Source organism: Ascaphus truei, chromosome 3, assembly GCF_040206685.1.
Source record: "Ascaphus truei isolate aAscTru1 chromosome 3, aAscTru1.hap1, whole genome shotgun sequence".
In the NCBI taxonomy this organism is placed as follows: Eukaryota; Metazoa; Chordata; class Amphibia; order Anura; family Ascaphidae; genus Ascaphus; species Ascaphus truei.
In genome coordinates, this window is record NC_134485.1 from 320,281,427 (window position 1) to 320,298,081 (window position 16,655).

General features: G+C 43.0%; 1 protein-coding gene across 2 annotated transcripts in view; it reads left to right on the forward strand.

Annotated features, from left to right (window-relative positions):
• The first annotated feature begins 3,650 nt into the window (after window positions 1-3,650).
• ITM2B (integral membrane protein 2B) overlaps window positions 3,651-16,655 on the forward strand; it is a 54,181-nt gene continuing 41,176 nt past the window's right edge. Inside the window, exon 1 of one of the 2 annotated variants that reach the window (XM_075591158.1) lies at window positions 3,651-3,853. In XM_075591158.1, coding sequence (XP_075447273.1) covers window positions 3,761-3,853 — 93 coding nt within the window. In that variant the 5' untranslated portion in view covers window positions 3,651-3,760. The remainder of the gene's footprint in view (window positions 3,854-16,655) is intronic. The other variant, XM_075591159.1, reaches the window with a different exon arrangement.

Sequence of the window (16,655 nt, forward strand, 5' to 3'; positions counted from 1 at the left end):
TTGATAAATAGCTCCGAAAGTGTCTCTGTAACTACCTTCAACTGTATTGTATTGTATGTCTTTATTTATATAGCGCCATTAATGTACATAGCGCTTCACAGTAGTAATACATGTGGTAATCAAATAAATAACAGATAATATAAATAACAGATTATGGGAATAAGTGCTTCAGACATAAAAGTAACATTAAGGAAGAGGAGTCCCTGCTCCGAGGAGCTTACAGTCTAATTGGTAGGTAGAGAGAACGTACAGAGACAGTAGGAGGGAGTTCTGGTAAGTGCGTCTGCAGGGGGCCAAGCTTTATGTATCATGTGTTCAGAATATCCACAATGCTATTCATATGCTTCTTTAAGCAAGTGTGTCTTAAGGTGGGTCTTAAAGGTGGATAGAGAGGGTGCTAGTCGGGTACTGAGGGGAAGGGCATTCCAGAGGTGTGGGGCAGTCAGTGAAAAAGGTTTAAGGCGGGAGAGTGCTTTAAGGGGGTAGAAAGAAGACATCCTTGAGAAGAACGCAAGAGTCTGGATGGTGCATAACGAGAAATTAGGGCTGAGATGTAAGAAGGGGCAGAAGAGTGTAAAGCTTTAAAAGTGAGGAGGAGAATTGAGTGTGAGATGCGGGATTTGATCGGAAGCCAGGAGAGGGATTTCATGAGGGGAGATGCTGAGACAGATCTAGGAAAGAGTAGAGTGATTCTGGCAGCAGCGTTTAGGATAGATTGTAGGGGAGACAGGTGAGAGGCAGGAAGGCCGGACAGCAGGAGGTTACAGACATCAAGACGGGAGAGAATGAGGGCCTGAGTCAGAGTTTTAGCAGCCGAGCAACAGAGGAAAGGGCGTATCTTTGTTATATTGAGGAGGAAAAAGCGACAGGTTTTAGAAATGTTTTGAATGTGAGGGGCAAATGTGAGAGAGGAGTCGAGTGTGACACCTAGGCAGCGTGCTTGGGCTACTGGGTGAATGATCATAGTTCCAACAGTAATGTGGAAGGAGGTAGTAGAGCCAGGTTTGGGAGGAAGTATGAGGAGCTCTGTTTTAGCCATGTTGAGTTTAAGGCGGCAGAGGGCCATCCAGGATGATATAGCAGAGAGACATTCAGAAACTTTGGTTTGTACAGCAGGTGTAAGGTCAGGTGTTGAAAAGTATATTTGTGTGTCGTCAGCATAGAGGTGATAATTAAACCCAAAAGATGTTATTAGGTCACCTAGAGAGAGTGTATACAGAGAAAAGAGAAGAGGTCCCAGGACAGAGCCCTGGGGTACCCCCACAGAGAGATCAATAGAGGAGGAGGAGGAGGTGTTAGCAGAAGAGACACTGAAAGTACTATGGGAGAGGTAGGATGAGATCCAGGATAGAGCTTTGTTCTGAATACCAAGAGTATGGAGAATGTGAAGGAGAAGAGGGTGGTCCACGGTGTCAAATGCTGCAGAGAGGTCGAGTAATATGAGCAGAGTGTAATGACCTCTGTCTTTGGCAGCATGGAGGTCGTCAGTTATTTTAGTGAGGTCTGTTTCCGTGGAGTGAGCAATGCGGAAGCCAGATTGTAGAGGGTCTAGGAGAGAATAGGTGTTGAGAAAATGGAGCAAGCGAGAGAATACAAGACGTTCAAGGAGTTTAGAGGCAAAAGGCAGGAGGGAGACAGGACGATAGTTAGAAAGACAGGTAGGGTCAAGCTTGCTGTTTTTGAGTAATGGTATGACTGTTGCATGTTTGAAGGAGGATGGAAAGGTTCCAGAGCAGAGGGAGGAGTTAAAAATGTGTGTGAGCGTAGGGATTATAGTAGGAGCAAGAGGTTTTAGGAGATGGGAGGGATTGGGGTCAAGAGGGCAAGTGGTAGAGGGAGATGAGGAGCTCAACAGCGACACATCCTCCTCTGAGACAGTGGAAAAAGAGTCCAGGAAGGCAGGAGGAGAGTTAGGAAGAGGTGTAGGATGGGAGGAAGAAACAGAGGGGATGTTCTGCCGTATGGATTCCACCTTTTCCTTAAAATAGTCAGCAAAGTCCTGAGCGGAGATGGAGGAAGGAGAGGCAGCTGAGGGTGGTTTGAGTAGAGTATCAAAGACAGAGAACAGTCGGCGTGGGTTAGACTTGTGCATGCTGATTAGTGAAGAAAAGTAGGCTTGTTTAGCTTGCGAGAGGGCAGAGTTGAAACAGGATAGCATAAATTTGTAGTGAAGGAAGTCTGCGATACTATGAGATTTCCTCCAGAGGCGTTCAGAGGAACGAGTGGAGGAAAGCAGCATGCGCGTGTGGGAATTTAGCCAGGGTCTAGGGTTAGAAGGGCGAGGGCGGCAGAGAGAAAGCGGGGCATGTAGATCAAGAGAGGAGGACAAGGCAGAGTTGTAGTTCCTGACCAGGTTGTCAGGGTCTGTAGCAGAGCTGAGAGAGGAGAGGGAGGAGCGTAAAGTGGACTCAAAGTCAGGTAAGTGAGCCCACCGAAGACGGCACAATAACTGTATCGGTTTAGCAAGTACTGTACTTGTATTTTATGTCCTGTAACTATTAAATTCTGCTGTACCTATTGTACCTATTTCTGCCAGTGGATGAAGCTTCAGCTAAAGCAGCTGTGAGACAGATGACTCTTCTGCTGATGATTAGCAGGTTGGAGTGTACGCAAACATATACATACACATATTTTATTGATAATATGATCTTTGCATATAGTAAATTGTACGTGTTATTGTGCCGTCTTCGGTGGGCTCACTTGCCTATAAACACCTCTATTCGACATTGACATACTGTAGGAAATAAAGTGTATCTATTTTTATGCGCCAAGTGATGGACGGTCTGGCAGTGTCCCTGCAAGTGAGCCAATGTAACCGGCTGTGTTCCTGCATGTGTCCCAATGTATCCAGCGGTGGCCTTGCCGTTAATAGTTTGTCTGGCAGTGTTACTAAAACTTGTTACAGTTGGCTGTGTTCTTGCAGCTGTTTGTGTGCTTTGATTGTGTATCTGCTAGACACAGCCACCAGCTGTATTAGTATGACTTCCTGAGACAACATTGCCACAGACCCCAGCTGCCTGTCAAACAATCAGATTGAGGATTATAGATCGAAATCAGCGTCAAAACTACCAAATGATGTACCAAAGAAAAAGTGCTATAGGATACAGTAGGATTTTGTATTTATTTATTTTGGCTAAATATGACTGTTTTTGCTCCAGTTTTGTAGCTGGGAGACTTTGATACATACCCCAATGCCAGAAGCTACAACGTTTTGCACATAAAACTAGGCACCACTGTAGTTTCTGTACTCGTGATGAATTGAGGTACTTCCAAGCATTTTCAATGCAAGTCACCTAATTTATGCAGATTATTCACACACACACACACACACACGCACGCACGCGTGTGTGTGTGTGTTAATAATCTGCATAGGTTAGGGGGCTTGCATTGAAACTGCTTGGAAGTACACACACACACACACACACACACACACTACAGGTGTATGGAGGGTATGCTATGCTTGGCAGCATTTCTTCAGCAGATTGTGTACCTGTGTGGAAATATTTATATAGCTGTGTGTGTTACACGATGCTTTCACTATTGTGTGTGTCGTGCCGTCTCCAGTTGTGTGTTTGAGTTCAGTCAGCAGCTCTGTGTTGCTGTTTTGTGTGTCACTCCCTGGCCCTGCCTCGTTCCCTGCCTCGTTTCTCCCAGGTCCCTCCTCCTTTCCCTTTCCGTGGAGACTCAGATCCGAGATCTAGCATACAAAACAAAGGCAAATCCCCAGCTCGGCGTTTGCTGCTGCAGATTCAGTGCAGACATGGTGAAGTTGTCCTTTAACTCGGCCCTGGCCCAGAAAGATGGCAAGAAAGAAGAGGAGAACAGCGAGGTGCTCATCATCCCTGATGGCAAGGTGAGGGCAGATCCCTCCTGCACCCCAGGGGGGAACAAATGGGGCATTTATTATCCAGGGGAGAGAAAGAAGAGCACTGGGGATGGGGGGGAGAGGTGGGCAGCTGCACCAGAGAGCAGTAGGATCGGATTTACGGGGGGTGGGGAGAGAAGGGCATCTGCACAGCTGTTATAGAGGGGAGGAGGGGGAGATGCTCCCCGGGGAAAGAGGGTTATTCTGTGAAATGCAAAAAAAAATGTAAGGGATGTGAAAGAGTTAAGGATCAAAGTGTGCACCCCCTTAGGAGAAGGTGTACGATGTGATCATGTGGCGTCCTCGATCAGGGAGGGGGGCAGCTGCACTCAGATTATACTGCACCCCTCCTGGGAGGCAGCTAATGAGGGGAAGGTCACCCGCAGCTGGTCGATGGGCTGAGTTATGGACGCCAATGGGACAGAGTCATGAGGGAAGGGGTGCCACCTGGAGATGGGCTACCTGTAACCCGAGGGGAGAATGCCATTACTATCTCTCCCTAATATGGGGTCTGATGGAGAGGTGAGGCAAGGAACGATTGACTATGAACCTTTCCACAAACCATTGTGAAAATGCATTATCATACTATATAGACTTCTGAGCATTTTTTTCCCCTGCGCTTTCTCCATCAATAAAAGACACTCGGGATGTGTTATTGTTGTGTTGTTACTGCCTTTCGGGACTATGTTGCATTTTGGTAATCTAACTCCTGAGTGCCCTGTGGCCTTATCCGCCACGTTGCACAAACTCCGGTGATTTCATACGTCTCCCCCCGGCTCAGGTTGTTTGGTGAATCAGGAGGTTGTATGTGTATGCTGCGAGATGGTGTTTCTGTTAATGTATTGGTGCTGCTGCTGTTCCCTACCAGGGAGGTAGATCCGTGTTAAATGAAGAAGCGGAATAAAATGGAGGAGGCTGCTGGTGATCACCAGAGACAGCAGCAGCCCTGAGATAAGCTCTCTAAAATGGCTGACAAGGGAGCACCCGTAGCAGCTCAGGCTGCATTTCATGTCTCACTTTCTGTTTCTATTCACACACCTCGCAGCTCCCTCATATCTCTTGTCAAGATGCTCTCTTTCAATACCCTTCTTGTGCATAGCCAGTCTGGCACTTTCTTTCCAGAACATATCTGGGTCGGTCAGGCAGTGCCTTTCCTGGTGTTATACCCCAAGTGCCAATAATATCTTCCCTATTTCCCTGAAATTAGCTCGCTAGAGATTGGAGCCAACAACAAAACAAAGTGCTCGGGCACAACCTGTACCTGGTAGCTTGCAGTTGCCACAAAAGACATATTCACGCTTTTATTAGTGCACCCACTCAACTGCTGTACATACAGGTGGGGCAGTTCTGGCATTTACACCTCCCAAGTAAAAACAAGAATTTGTTGTGCGGGGGAGGAACCGTAGTGAAGTTTACTGAGAACGAAAGCTATAAAACCTGAGTTGACTAAGCCGTTTTCTGTGGCCCTCAATCGATTTTTGTTGTATATTTGATCCAAAATTTGTTGAGTCCGCTGTCTTATATGTGAGTGTTATTCTGATGTTTAAATGTGTGATTCGTAACAAAAATAAGTTGAGGACAACTGATATGTTCGTGTGTTTTAAGGAGGGTAGCCTTGTAATCGTAGGTGACGATTCACTAAGGTGTGCGTAGCTGGGTAACGCGGCTGATCTGGCGTTAACTGCTATTCAAGTCAATGGCAGTGAACGCAGGATTCAGCACGTTACCCTGCAAGAGACCTTCGTGAATCGCCCCCATAGAGAGTTAAAATGTCTTGCAATATGAAGACAGGTAATCACCCTCACTGTGTCCACCTGGGAGGCTTACAGTCTAAGGATTATGTCTTCCTACCCCAATAAAAATGTTGGCAGGTATCTGCAGTGAGTCCTACAAGGAATGGGAGGTGTACAGAGAGGACTGCTTCAGCTTGTTCTTCATAACTTTTCCCATCTGCCCTGACCTTAAATTATGTGGGACATTTATAGGATTTCATCGGCACATCCTGAGTGGGATGAGCTTTGGAATCCTGCCCCATTTTATAACTTTGTGCAGGGAAGCAATCAGATTGATCTTATTTCGCATGATCAGGATTTCTGAAAACCTTTATAATCACTGATGGTATATAAATAATGTTTAATCACAGATTGATTATGAATTATTTGGAAATTAAAGTGTTAAACAGCTGAAAGATATTCCTGTTACCTTCCCCATTCCATCAGCTGATATGGGGTGACTGTGTTTTTTGTGGCTGGGCATGGACACACTGTTCCTTATTGTCAAGACAAGGATAAAGGTAAAGTGACCAGGTACATCTGAGCCATGAAGGACAAAATCACCAGTCACCCCAGCTTTAATTGGTATTGCAGTTTGATTCTATTTGCATAGTTTTTTCTAGAGATAATATATTCCAAGGAGAGGCAATTGTAAACTACTTGATTCTGTCACTTCTGATCTACAGAAATCTGGTTGTCATAGACAGAATTTAAAAAAAAAGTAGTAACCATAGAGTGATTTTCCCCCCAGCAACAGTGGAGAGGAGTTGAATATTTGAAGTTTCAGACCAATGCATCTTCTTGTACCCTCCAGCATTATTTAAGGCCGTCTTTTACCATCTGTTCCCTCCCCCCACTCCCACTGAAAATGATCCATTCTAATAATATATTCCGTAGATCAGTGGTTTCCAACCTTATTTTGGTTAAGGAACCCCATGTGAAATTGTGAGGAACCCCAACGCGCTCTAACAGCGAGTCTCAGATCAGATGCATTCTAAAGTCTTCTGTAATTGGTACAATTTTAAAATGACCTTAAAATTACAGAGATGCCTAGGGTTCCTAGGAACCCTGGTTGAAAAACACTGCCTTTGATACTCCATGTTTTTGAATGTGTGATTGGATGTCATTGTTAGTTCCCACTCCAAAGAAAGATCTCATCTCTGAAGTACAGGCTATCTGACTGTCCTCTGACTTCTTTAAAACTGGCAGAGTTTACCGTCCTTTTGCATTTACATTCGGAGTCTGTCTTCCTCTGTTTCACAGATATTTGGCGGTTCGAAGCAGAAGCTTAGTAATTTGGCTTCTGCTACAGATTTCATCCCACACAGCCTGCACATTTTCATTTAACTCTTCACAAATGTCTTTCCTTTTTATCCTGGTATACATGTGATCTTATTACACACAGGCTTATACCGGGGTGGAGATAAAGCATCTTCATTCAAGATGTGCAAGTGTGTCACGAGCTGACGGGGTGCGTACAGCGAGAGGAAGCAGATGTAATTACATTAGTACTTCCATAGCACAGGTGTCAATTGTTGGTATTGGGAATATGGTTAGTGTAAATAGTGGACTTTATATGGGATGAAAATGTTTTGTGGGAAGATGCAGGTTAAGGTTCAAGTTCTTCCTGGCTGGCTTACACACACCGTGAGTTTGGACAAACCTTGTATGTTCCCGTTCTTTCACAGGACATACTGGAAACAAAATGTCAATATATAATTCCTAAAAATATATATTTTAGTAACCGGAAGACAAATAGGCTGCTTAACTTGATCTTTTAGAGCAAACAACTTATTTGTGTTCAGTATCTCAGCCATGTCTGCATAGAAAGCTTCCATGTTGTGTATAAAGAGTATCTCTATGCCAAGTCTTGTGTGTCTCTCTATTGTCAAGGTCGACCAAACTATTGTCCTTGGAGCTGGTATGTGTACTAGCATCCTGCAATTGTAATTCTGCTTTGTTTGCGACTACACTCATCAAGAGTTAGACGTTTATGTGAAAAATCCTAAACAATGCACAAACATAACAAATATTCAGTGAGCAGAAAGCACTGGTAATTATGGTATAACAGGTCTCTGCTTGCATGACAGATCCTGCCATGAGGAGCATTTGTGGGTTAACTGCAGTTTGTTTTCAGGTATTCAGAAAAAAAAAATTACTTTAGTAATGGAATATGATCATAGGTAAAAGAAATACAATCTTTTGAAGGAAAATAACCCCCAACTAATTCTGTATGCTACCCAGTTAACACTAAAGAAATTACAGCCAGGTGGCATTTTTAGGACTGCTCATGTTGAGTTAGCACGTAGGCGTATATGTCCTATTGAAGTGAGAGACAACAAGACAGGTAACCTTTAGAAAGAGGTCTGCCTTAAATATAGAATAATATGCAGAGTACCGACTTCCACTCTGAAGTCTGGCTGGGGGATTGTGGCATCTGCTACCTCACATCTGTCCACCTCTGCATTCTTGGTGTTTGATACCTCAGAGCAGCAGTAAAACCCAGTATTCAGTGATACAGCACATCCATTTGATGTTATCGCTTCAGGGATGGAACACATTCCCTTTGATGATATCTCGTCAGTGCTGGCATGGTTCAGGTCATAGTTTAGCAAGTTTGTGGCATCTAATTTATTAGGTTTCTACATGATGCTTCTACTTGTTCCTGTTTTGAACCATTTAGCTGCTAGAGAGGCCTGCATGGCCTAACTTTTAGTTCATAAAGCGCTTTTCTCCCAATGGGACGTAAAGCACTTAACAATTACAGTACAGTGTACGATAAGCAGCAATGCACTTTTCATTTTTACAGTCTGTAGCACACAGTAGGTAATATTGCATACTGTGAGTTGCTGTGCTTCAATCAATAGTCGTAGGGAGCGGCTCCGTCCCATATACTGACCAACTCTTCTTTTATAGTGATTACGGCATTTATTTTTAAAATGATTTGACTGAAAATATTTCCCTCGGGCCCATGCAAGTCAAATGAAGCTCGGTGATCTCCCACATTTACATTACAAATCTTCCTGGAACATGTTTTCCCATCTACAGTGGTGTGAAAAAGAAAGTACACCCTCTTTGAATTCTATGGTTTTACATATCAGGACATAATAACAATCATCTGTTCCTTAGCAGGTCTTACAATTAGGTAAATACAACCTCAGATGAACAACAACACATGACATATTACACCGTGTCATGATTTATTTCACAAAAAATAAAGCCAAATTGGTGAAGCCATGTGTGAAAAACGAAGTATACCTTATGATTCAATAGCTTGTAGAACCACTTTTAGCAGCAATAACTTGAAGTAATCGTTTTCTGTATGACTTTATCAGTCTCTCACATCGTTGTGGAGGAATTTTGGCCCACTCTTCTTTACAATGTTGCTTCAGTTCATTGAGGTTTGTGGGCATTTGTTTATGCACAGCTCTCTTTAGGTCCAGCCCCAGCATTTCAATCGAGTTGAGGTCTGGACTTTGACTGGGCCATTGCAACCCCTTGATTCTTTTATTTTTCAGCCATTCTGTTGTAGATTTGCTGGTGTGCTTGGGATCATTGTCCTGTTGCATGACCCAATTTCGGCCAAGCTTTAGCTGTCGGACAGATGGCCTCACATTTGACTCTAGAATACTTTGGTATACAGAGGAGTTCATGGTCGACTCAATGACTGCAAGGTTCCCAGGTCCTGTGGCTGCAAAACAAACCCAAATCATCACCCTTCCACCACCGTGGATTGACAGTTGGTATGAGGTGTTTGTGCTCTTATGCTGTGTTTGGTTTTCACCAAACGTGGCGCTGTGCATTATGGCCAAACATCTCCACCTTGGCCTCATCTGTCCAACGGACATTGTTCCAGAAGTCTTGTGGTTTGTTCAGATGTAACTTTGCAAACCTAAGCCGTGCTGCCATGTTCTTTTTAGAGAGAAGAGGCTTTCTCCTGGCAACCCTTCCAAACAAACCATACTTGTTCAGTCTTTTTCTAATTGTACTGTCATGAACTTTAACAGTTAACGTGCTAACTAAGGCCTGTAGAGTCTGAGATGTAACTCTTGGGTTTTTTGCAATTTCTCTGAGCATTGCACGGGTCTGACCTTGGGGTGAATTTGCTGGGACGTCCACTCCTGGGAAGATTGGCAACTGTCTTGAATGTTTTCCACTTTTGAATAATCTTTCTCACTGTAGAATGATGGACTTTAAATTGTTTGGAAATGGCCTTATAACCCTTCCCAGATTGATGGGAAGCAACAATTGCTTCTCTAAGATCATTGCTAATGTCTTTCCTCCTTGGCATTGTGTTAAAACACACCTGAATGCTCCAGACCAGCAAACTGCTAAAACTTCAGCTTTTATAGAGGTGGTCACACTTGCTGATGATCAATTAATCAAGGGCATTTGATTAGCAGCACCTGTCTGCTACTTGACATCTTAATTCCTATGGAAGCAGTAAGGATAGTTTTTTTAAGCTATAGTTTTTCACATATAGCTTCCCCAGTTTGGCTTTATTTTTGTTAAATCATGACACAGTGTAATATGTCATGTGTTGTTCATCAGAGGTTGTATTTACCTAATGTTTAGACCTGCTAAGGAACAGATGATTGCTATTATGTCCTGATATGTAAAACCATGGAATTCAAAGAGGGTGTACTCTTTTTCACACAACTGTATGTTGCCCCCAAATCAATGTGTTACTTGGAATAAAGTACCTATATCTCGTGTGTGATATGCCACTGGTCAAGTTTAATTGGAGTAGATTGTATAATAGCCCTTTCCATTGCAAACTATAAAAAAAAATGTGTGCCTTTCTTTTAAAAGCATCTGTGTGTGTATATTATGAAACATCAATAGATGAAATTGCAGGTGTTCGGATATTGGATGACCTCCAAGTGCTTGCGTTTTTTTCACCTTTATTGATATTACCTTTGCTCCCTGTACATCCAGGCAGCTGATAACCACTTTAATGCGAGTGCGGCTTGCACCAAACTTTCATATAACTAAATCCTATTTCATAAGAGAAGATGCTATTTATATTTCCGTAGATGCGATAATGAGGCGCCTGCCACCATGTCTAAAGTTGTATGTCATTTATAAAAGGATACTTATGAGCTGGGATATCGTGTACACAATCTACATAATTTACACAAATAAAATATTAATGCCCCTTGCAACGGTTGTATTATTCATCGGTACAAGATGTGGATCCTTCAGCTACAAGTTATATTTTATAGAACTACACGGATTATCTGGCTCAGAATATAGGTCAGGATTTTTTTTTTAGCAGGTGTCTCCTTTGGATAATAGCACAGGGCTGCACTTTTCAGAGAAAGAAAAACTGAAATAAGATAGCACTAACCATAACGAGATAAATGACTAATGTAACCTAGGCTACCATGTCGTTTAATATCAGTGTGCAACTTAAATAATGAATGCTGACATGTTTCCTGAATGTTCTTTTTGACAAAATCGAGCACATCACCACGGCACTCCAGTATTTATGGTACCGTTAACCATTTTGCTGCCAGAGGCTCCTGCAATGCAGTTCTCAACATTGCAGGAGTTTTCTGGCAGCCCAGGGTTAAAAATCAGAATCTTATTTTATTACTGTAACTTAATATTTTTCAACCTCCCTTATAGATGAAATCCTCTTCCAACCAAAATGAACAAGTGGCAAAAACGTTAGGGGGTTATATTAGTTTAAAAAAAAAAACCTATAAGTATTTATTTTAATCTTATCTGAACTAGGGGCTCTCTCCCAGATCAGATCGGTTGTCTCCTGAAGTTCCAGAGATATTTGTAGTTTTCTTCTGCTGGTTTTGATACACAAACGACAAATATGGCAGTGAACTACAAACATGATCAGCTGGGACACCAACAGAAGCCTGCAATCTCGTCATATGCTGACGTTGTGTCTTTTCTATTGGCTGCCGGAGCAAGCCCAGCAGCCATATTGTTTCTCAATTTGCATGGTGGACCCCTGATCTGATGTCTTCTTTTTTATTTTATGTGTGCCAAAGTCCGTCACTTGGAAGTCTTTTTTGAAAATAGTTTTCTAAACTTAATAAGCATGGCGAGCTAAGACTTGGGAGGGGTTTGATGTCCCCCCGATTACTGTAGTTTTGTAAAAGTCCCTATGTGTTCAACAAGAGTTTGCACAGCCACCTACTCATTCCTTGTCTTTATTGGCTCTCTGATAAGGACAGACTGGGCCAAGGATAAAGGAAATATTTGTTTGACAAAACACTGCTGCACTGAGAGATTAGTTTCCGTTTTTGCAGAACCACAGGCTAGCGATCTCGCAGGAGACCCGTAGTTGTACAAAACACAAGTTGAAATCCACAGTTGCTGTGTTTTAGTAAATCCTTTTTAATATTTCCAAATATTTCCTTTGTGTTTTATGCTTTCAACTTCTGAAGTGTCTGCTTGTCTTTTGTGAGGCTTTCATGGAGTCAAGTGTTTACAAAGTAACGGTACTGTCGATTTTGTTGACTGTATTAGATTGAGATCGTCAGACTTTGACCCCCCCAGGCTACTGGTGCTGATCTGTGGGATTCTGCAGGCTCCTGATTTTTATTTAAATAACTGTGATAAGAATCCCATGATGAACTTAAAGGTGAAATTAAAATACATACAATAATTTTTGTGAAGCCTGCATTGGTGCTCTGTGTGTTTAGACCACTTGCATATTATTTTGGCACTTGGATCAATTGGTGGGAGCTCCTGGTGAATGAACATGATCAAGTCACCCAGTCTTATTATTGTATTTACATAGTAGCGACTATGTACGTGGCTCATTACAGGCGTTTTATACATGAGGAAGGCAGGGGAGAATAATGCAAGTGGGGATATGTGCACAGTACATGAAAGCAGGACAGCGGGAGAGCAGTTCCTGACCTCAACGAGCTTACAATGCAGGGCGAATTATTAGGAGAAATGCAAAAACATAAGGAGTATGTATGGGCACATTTTTTATAGAGGTCAAATTACGATGTACAACATCAATCAGACCAACAAATTACCATGTGGAGGAAAAAATGTGACTAATGGTAAAATGCATAATATCGCTATAAAAGAAAAATCAAAATTCCGAAAGTAACAAATATTCCAAAATAAATTCAAACTGGGCACTGCAAACGTAGACCATAAAATTTTCTTTCCGCGAGAACTATTGTGACTATAAACAAACGTTTTTCAGTTGTGGAATGGATTGTATGCTACGTTAACCTCTTCAGTGCCAAAGGTATGGCAGCCTCCTTGGACACTGAAGCTGCATAAATGGCCTCATGTTCAATGAAACCCAGTTACTCACATCTGTGCCAGACGCCTGTCAGTCGGTGACACTAGGCATTATTAATGATGCTGTGCTCATGCTGCAGGCTTCTTTTCTTCTTATTGCAGGTGTAATTCAATGCGGGGTGATGGAGCAGTCATTGAAGAACTTTGAACTCTGTCTTGTGGTGTGCAGTGTTGACCTTTTCACTGCCAAACCCTTTCATTGCAGGTCGCTCTGGCAGACCAGGGCTATTCTTGGCAGAAAGGAAACTGAAGCAGCGTTGCCTCTTTACTGAAAATCATGAAGAAAAATGTGCGTTGCTATCTAATTGGATATCTGTGTAACCTGCACATTAAATGCAGCTTATGCAATACAGACTTCTCGTGCAGCAGCAATGGTTGAAGCAGTGGTTTCCAACCTTTTGAATGGAAACTTCTTTGCTGGCACCGAGTAAATTTTGAGGGGGACAAAACTCCTTCATGGAGACGAAAATGTGTAACAGAAGTGACGTAAGACGCGGGCAAGTACGTGTTCCCTCGCTGGCTCATCACGCATGCGCATAGGCGGCTATTGCCGCTTACCTTTACTTGGGTAAAGGCAGAGGCAGCACTGTGCTCATTGTATCCATGCAGTGTGAGCTGTGCAGAGATGTACTGCTAATCATTTATATCCCCAGCAAATTACAGAACATTAATGGATGGCTTCTATTTGAAGTGAACCTCACACTTCAAGAACTCGCAGTACTACAAATACTTGCTAGAGGGGGGGGGGGGGGGGAAGGGGAGAGGGGGTTGTACCGAGCACGTTCGTTCTAAGTGAAACTTCTTTGCATTTTTGTCACTGACATTTGTATTTTGATTTTTATGATTTTGATTGAATGAAAGACTTTTGAAAGTACCGGCATTTAAATACTTTAAAATCCGAAATATATGTATCTTATTTTAGTTATCATAAGTCAATTGTATCATCTATGCTAACTGATACTAAGGAAATTTCCGCTGATTCATTTTTTTTTTTTTAAATGATACTCAAGTTTTTTCATTCAATCAAAATCATAAATATCAAAATACAATTTCTGTGACAAAAGGCGAAGAAGTTGGAACGCGCATGCTCTGCGCACACACCCTCCTTTTTTTTTTTTTTGTAACCCCATAATTATATTGTGACGTTCTGTGAAACCACAACCCTCCCTAATAGTGCGTTTGAGATCAGATGCATTGTAAGGAACCCCAACCCTCTCTAATAGTGCCTTTGAGATCAGATGCATTGTAAGGAATCGGGGTTACTGTGCCAGAAATAAGCAGTTGCAGTGAATAGCCTCCTGTCTGTTAAAACGAGGAAATACAGATTGCCCTTGTAATTTGAAGCCTTCCTGGTTTCTTATTTCATATAATATTAATGGCAGCAACATCTCTGTACCTTCGATGAGTTAAAATGTCATATTCACTATCCAATAGTTTTACTAGATTGTGTGCGTGTTAGTATAGTATATATTTTATGTTAAGGCCTGTATTATATATGCTGTGAGACCCTATTCATGTGTAAGGGGACCTTGAAGCCACATTTAAATAGGTCTATGGGGCTTCAAGATTCTCTGGCCATGGGAAGACTGCTTCACTGTATATAATAGGGGTGGATCCATTTATCAAAGTATTTAGAATACAAAACTGGGGCATGAAAGAGCACCTGATTCATCAAAGAAAAGTAATTCCACAGAGAGCAGCAAGATATTTTCATTGGTAAAGTGCAGTTTTGTTGTATTATTTTGCTGCAGTTTTAAGCTGGTTAATATTGATAAATAGAGATCATGTGCTAAATAAAGCCAGCTTTCATGTGATGCTATGCAAAGGATAATGCCACTTACTGGGTGGAAATTGCAAGCTGACATACTCTCGCAAGCTTTGTGTTGTAAAGACAGAGGAGCATATCTTCTAAGATGTGCTACTACATAAGAAATACACAACTCCAATAGATGCACATGTAGCCATGCTGTAAAATGGCTAACCATCATCTCTCCTACTGACAGTAAGGCCTGGTAAGTTGTGGGCATGCCAGTAGTAATTATGGAGGTTTGCCCTCACACCCTGGTGAGGTGCCCTTTGTGAGGATGGGAGTGGCTACATACTCTAGGTCCACCCTTAGTGACATTAGAGATGTGCCCACCCCCTGACGATATAAGGCACAGCACTGTTCAAAAGTAGAGGTTCGGTTCTGCAATGTTATGCAAGGAGTAAAAGTAGTTGGTGTAGTTAGACACTGAAAAGTGATGAGACTGTGACCAGGGACCTGGCACAGGAAAGACATCCCTGCGGGGATAGGGAATCCCCAAATCAAAGACAGAGACATACCTTTCATAGGGAAGCAGCTGAATCATTGTGTGGCTAGAAGATCACTGTGAGGGGCAGTTAGCCCACAACCGTCAATAAAGATGTTCCTGATTAAAGATACTCTCGTGTGTAAGTGTGGAGTCATTACACCGAGAGGGGCACCACGGACAGGACCATCCCCAAGCGACAGCAGGGATCCTGATGAGGTGGAGGCGCTGCACTGGATATAGGTAGGACTCAGCACACTACCTCAGCTGCCTGTCTGGGTTGGCAATCCCCACACAACATCATGCGGGAGACTCAGGAGTCCTGTTGCCAACAGGTGCACCACCAGACATCACACTGTAATGGGGACTGGTTAGACCACATGGGGCCAATATGAGATTGGGTGGGTCAGGCCAGTCCAGAAAACCCGTTACACACATAATATCGTTTTTATTAGTTCAAGTCCATTCCTCCTACATCGCAGAAATACTTTATTCCCCATAGACAGAATAATAACCTGTTTGCTGCCTGAGAGTCTGATATGCACCGTAGCAGTTTAGGTGTTAAAAGCACACACCAGTGAACCCACACAGACTCTTAAAGGCTTATTGCGTGATTAAGGGGAAATAGGATCTCTCTGAAAGATACGCACTGTACCTATATAATGCTCCTGTGCATCCTTGTGTAATCTCAATTTGCTGCTGCTTAAAAGAGCACTTCTGGCAACAGTTTATTCTAATTTTTTTATATAGGATTGAAGCAGGGCGTCTCTGGAGAGGAACCGCGTTGATTTCAGCTCTGGGAACACTCTGCTCCCTATACTCGCCTCGGTAGGTGCTGCTGGTATCTCTGTGCCGTTTAAAGCCCCCACATCACGTAGGACAATACGAAGACGCAAGGGATGACGTTGTGGCTTCCTGTTGGCCTGCTGGACTTTTAAACCACCATATTGTGAACCCGGTCAGCGCGCGTACAGAGCTAATTATCCCTGAAAGCATGGGGCCCCTGGCGCTGAAATCAATGCGGTTCAGCTCTGGAGACTTCTTGCTTCAAACCTGCCTCTTTAAAGTAGAAGTTCCCCTTGCTCCCTTTAAAAAAAAAACAGGGGGTGTGGGGGGGGGGGGGGTGTTTCCAGAGCATAACTGCTTTAATTTCCGCTCCGGTGACCCCCTGGTTCCTGAGATGCATACCGGGGAAGGTGCCGCAGGTAGCATCCCCACCAGGTGAGACAAAATGCGGTTTAAATCGCTGGTGTTACACGGACCATTAGGAAGGCGCTTCCTGTTTGGGTCTGTATGATGCAGGGATTTAAATACCAGGAAGTAACCGGCGGCACCTGTCCCGGTACCCATTTTGTCCCTGCAGCTGAAATTACCGCGGTTCAGCTCTAAAGGCCTCTTGCTTCCTACCTATATAAAAAAGGGGGAGTGGGAGCAATG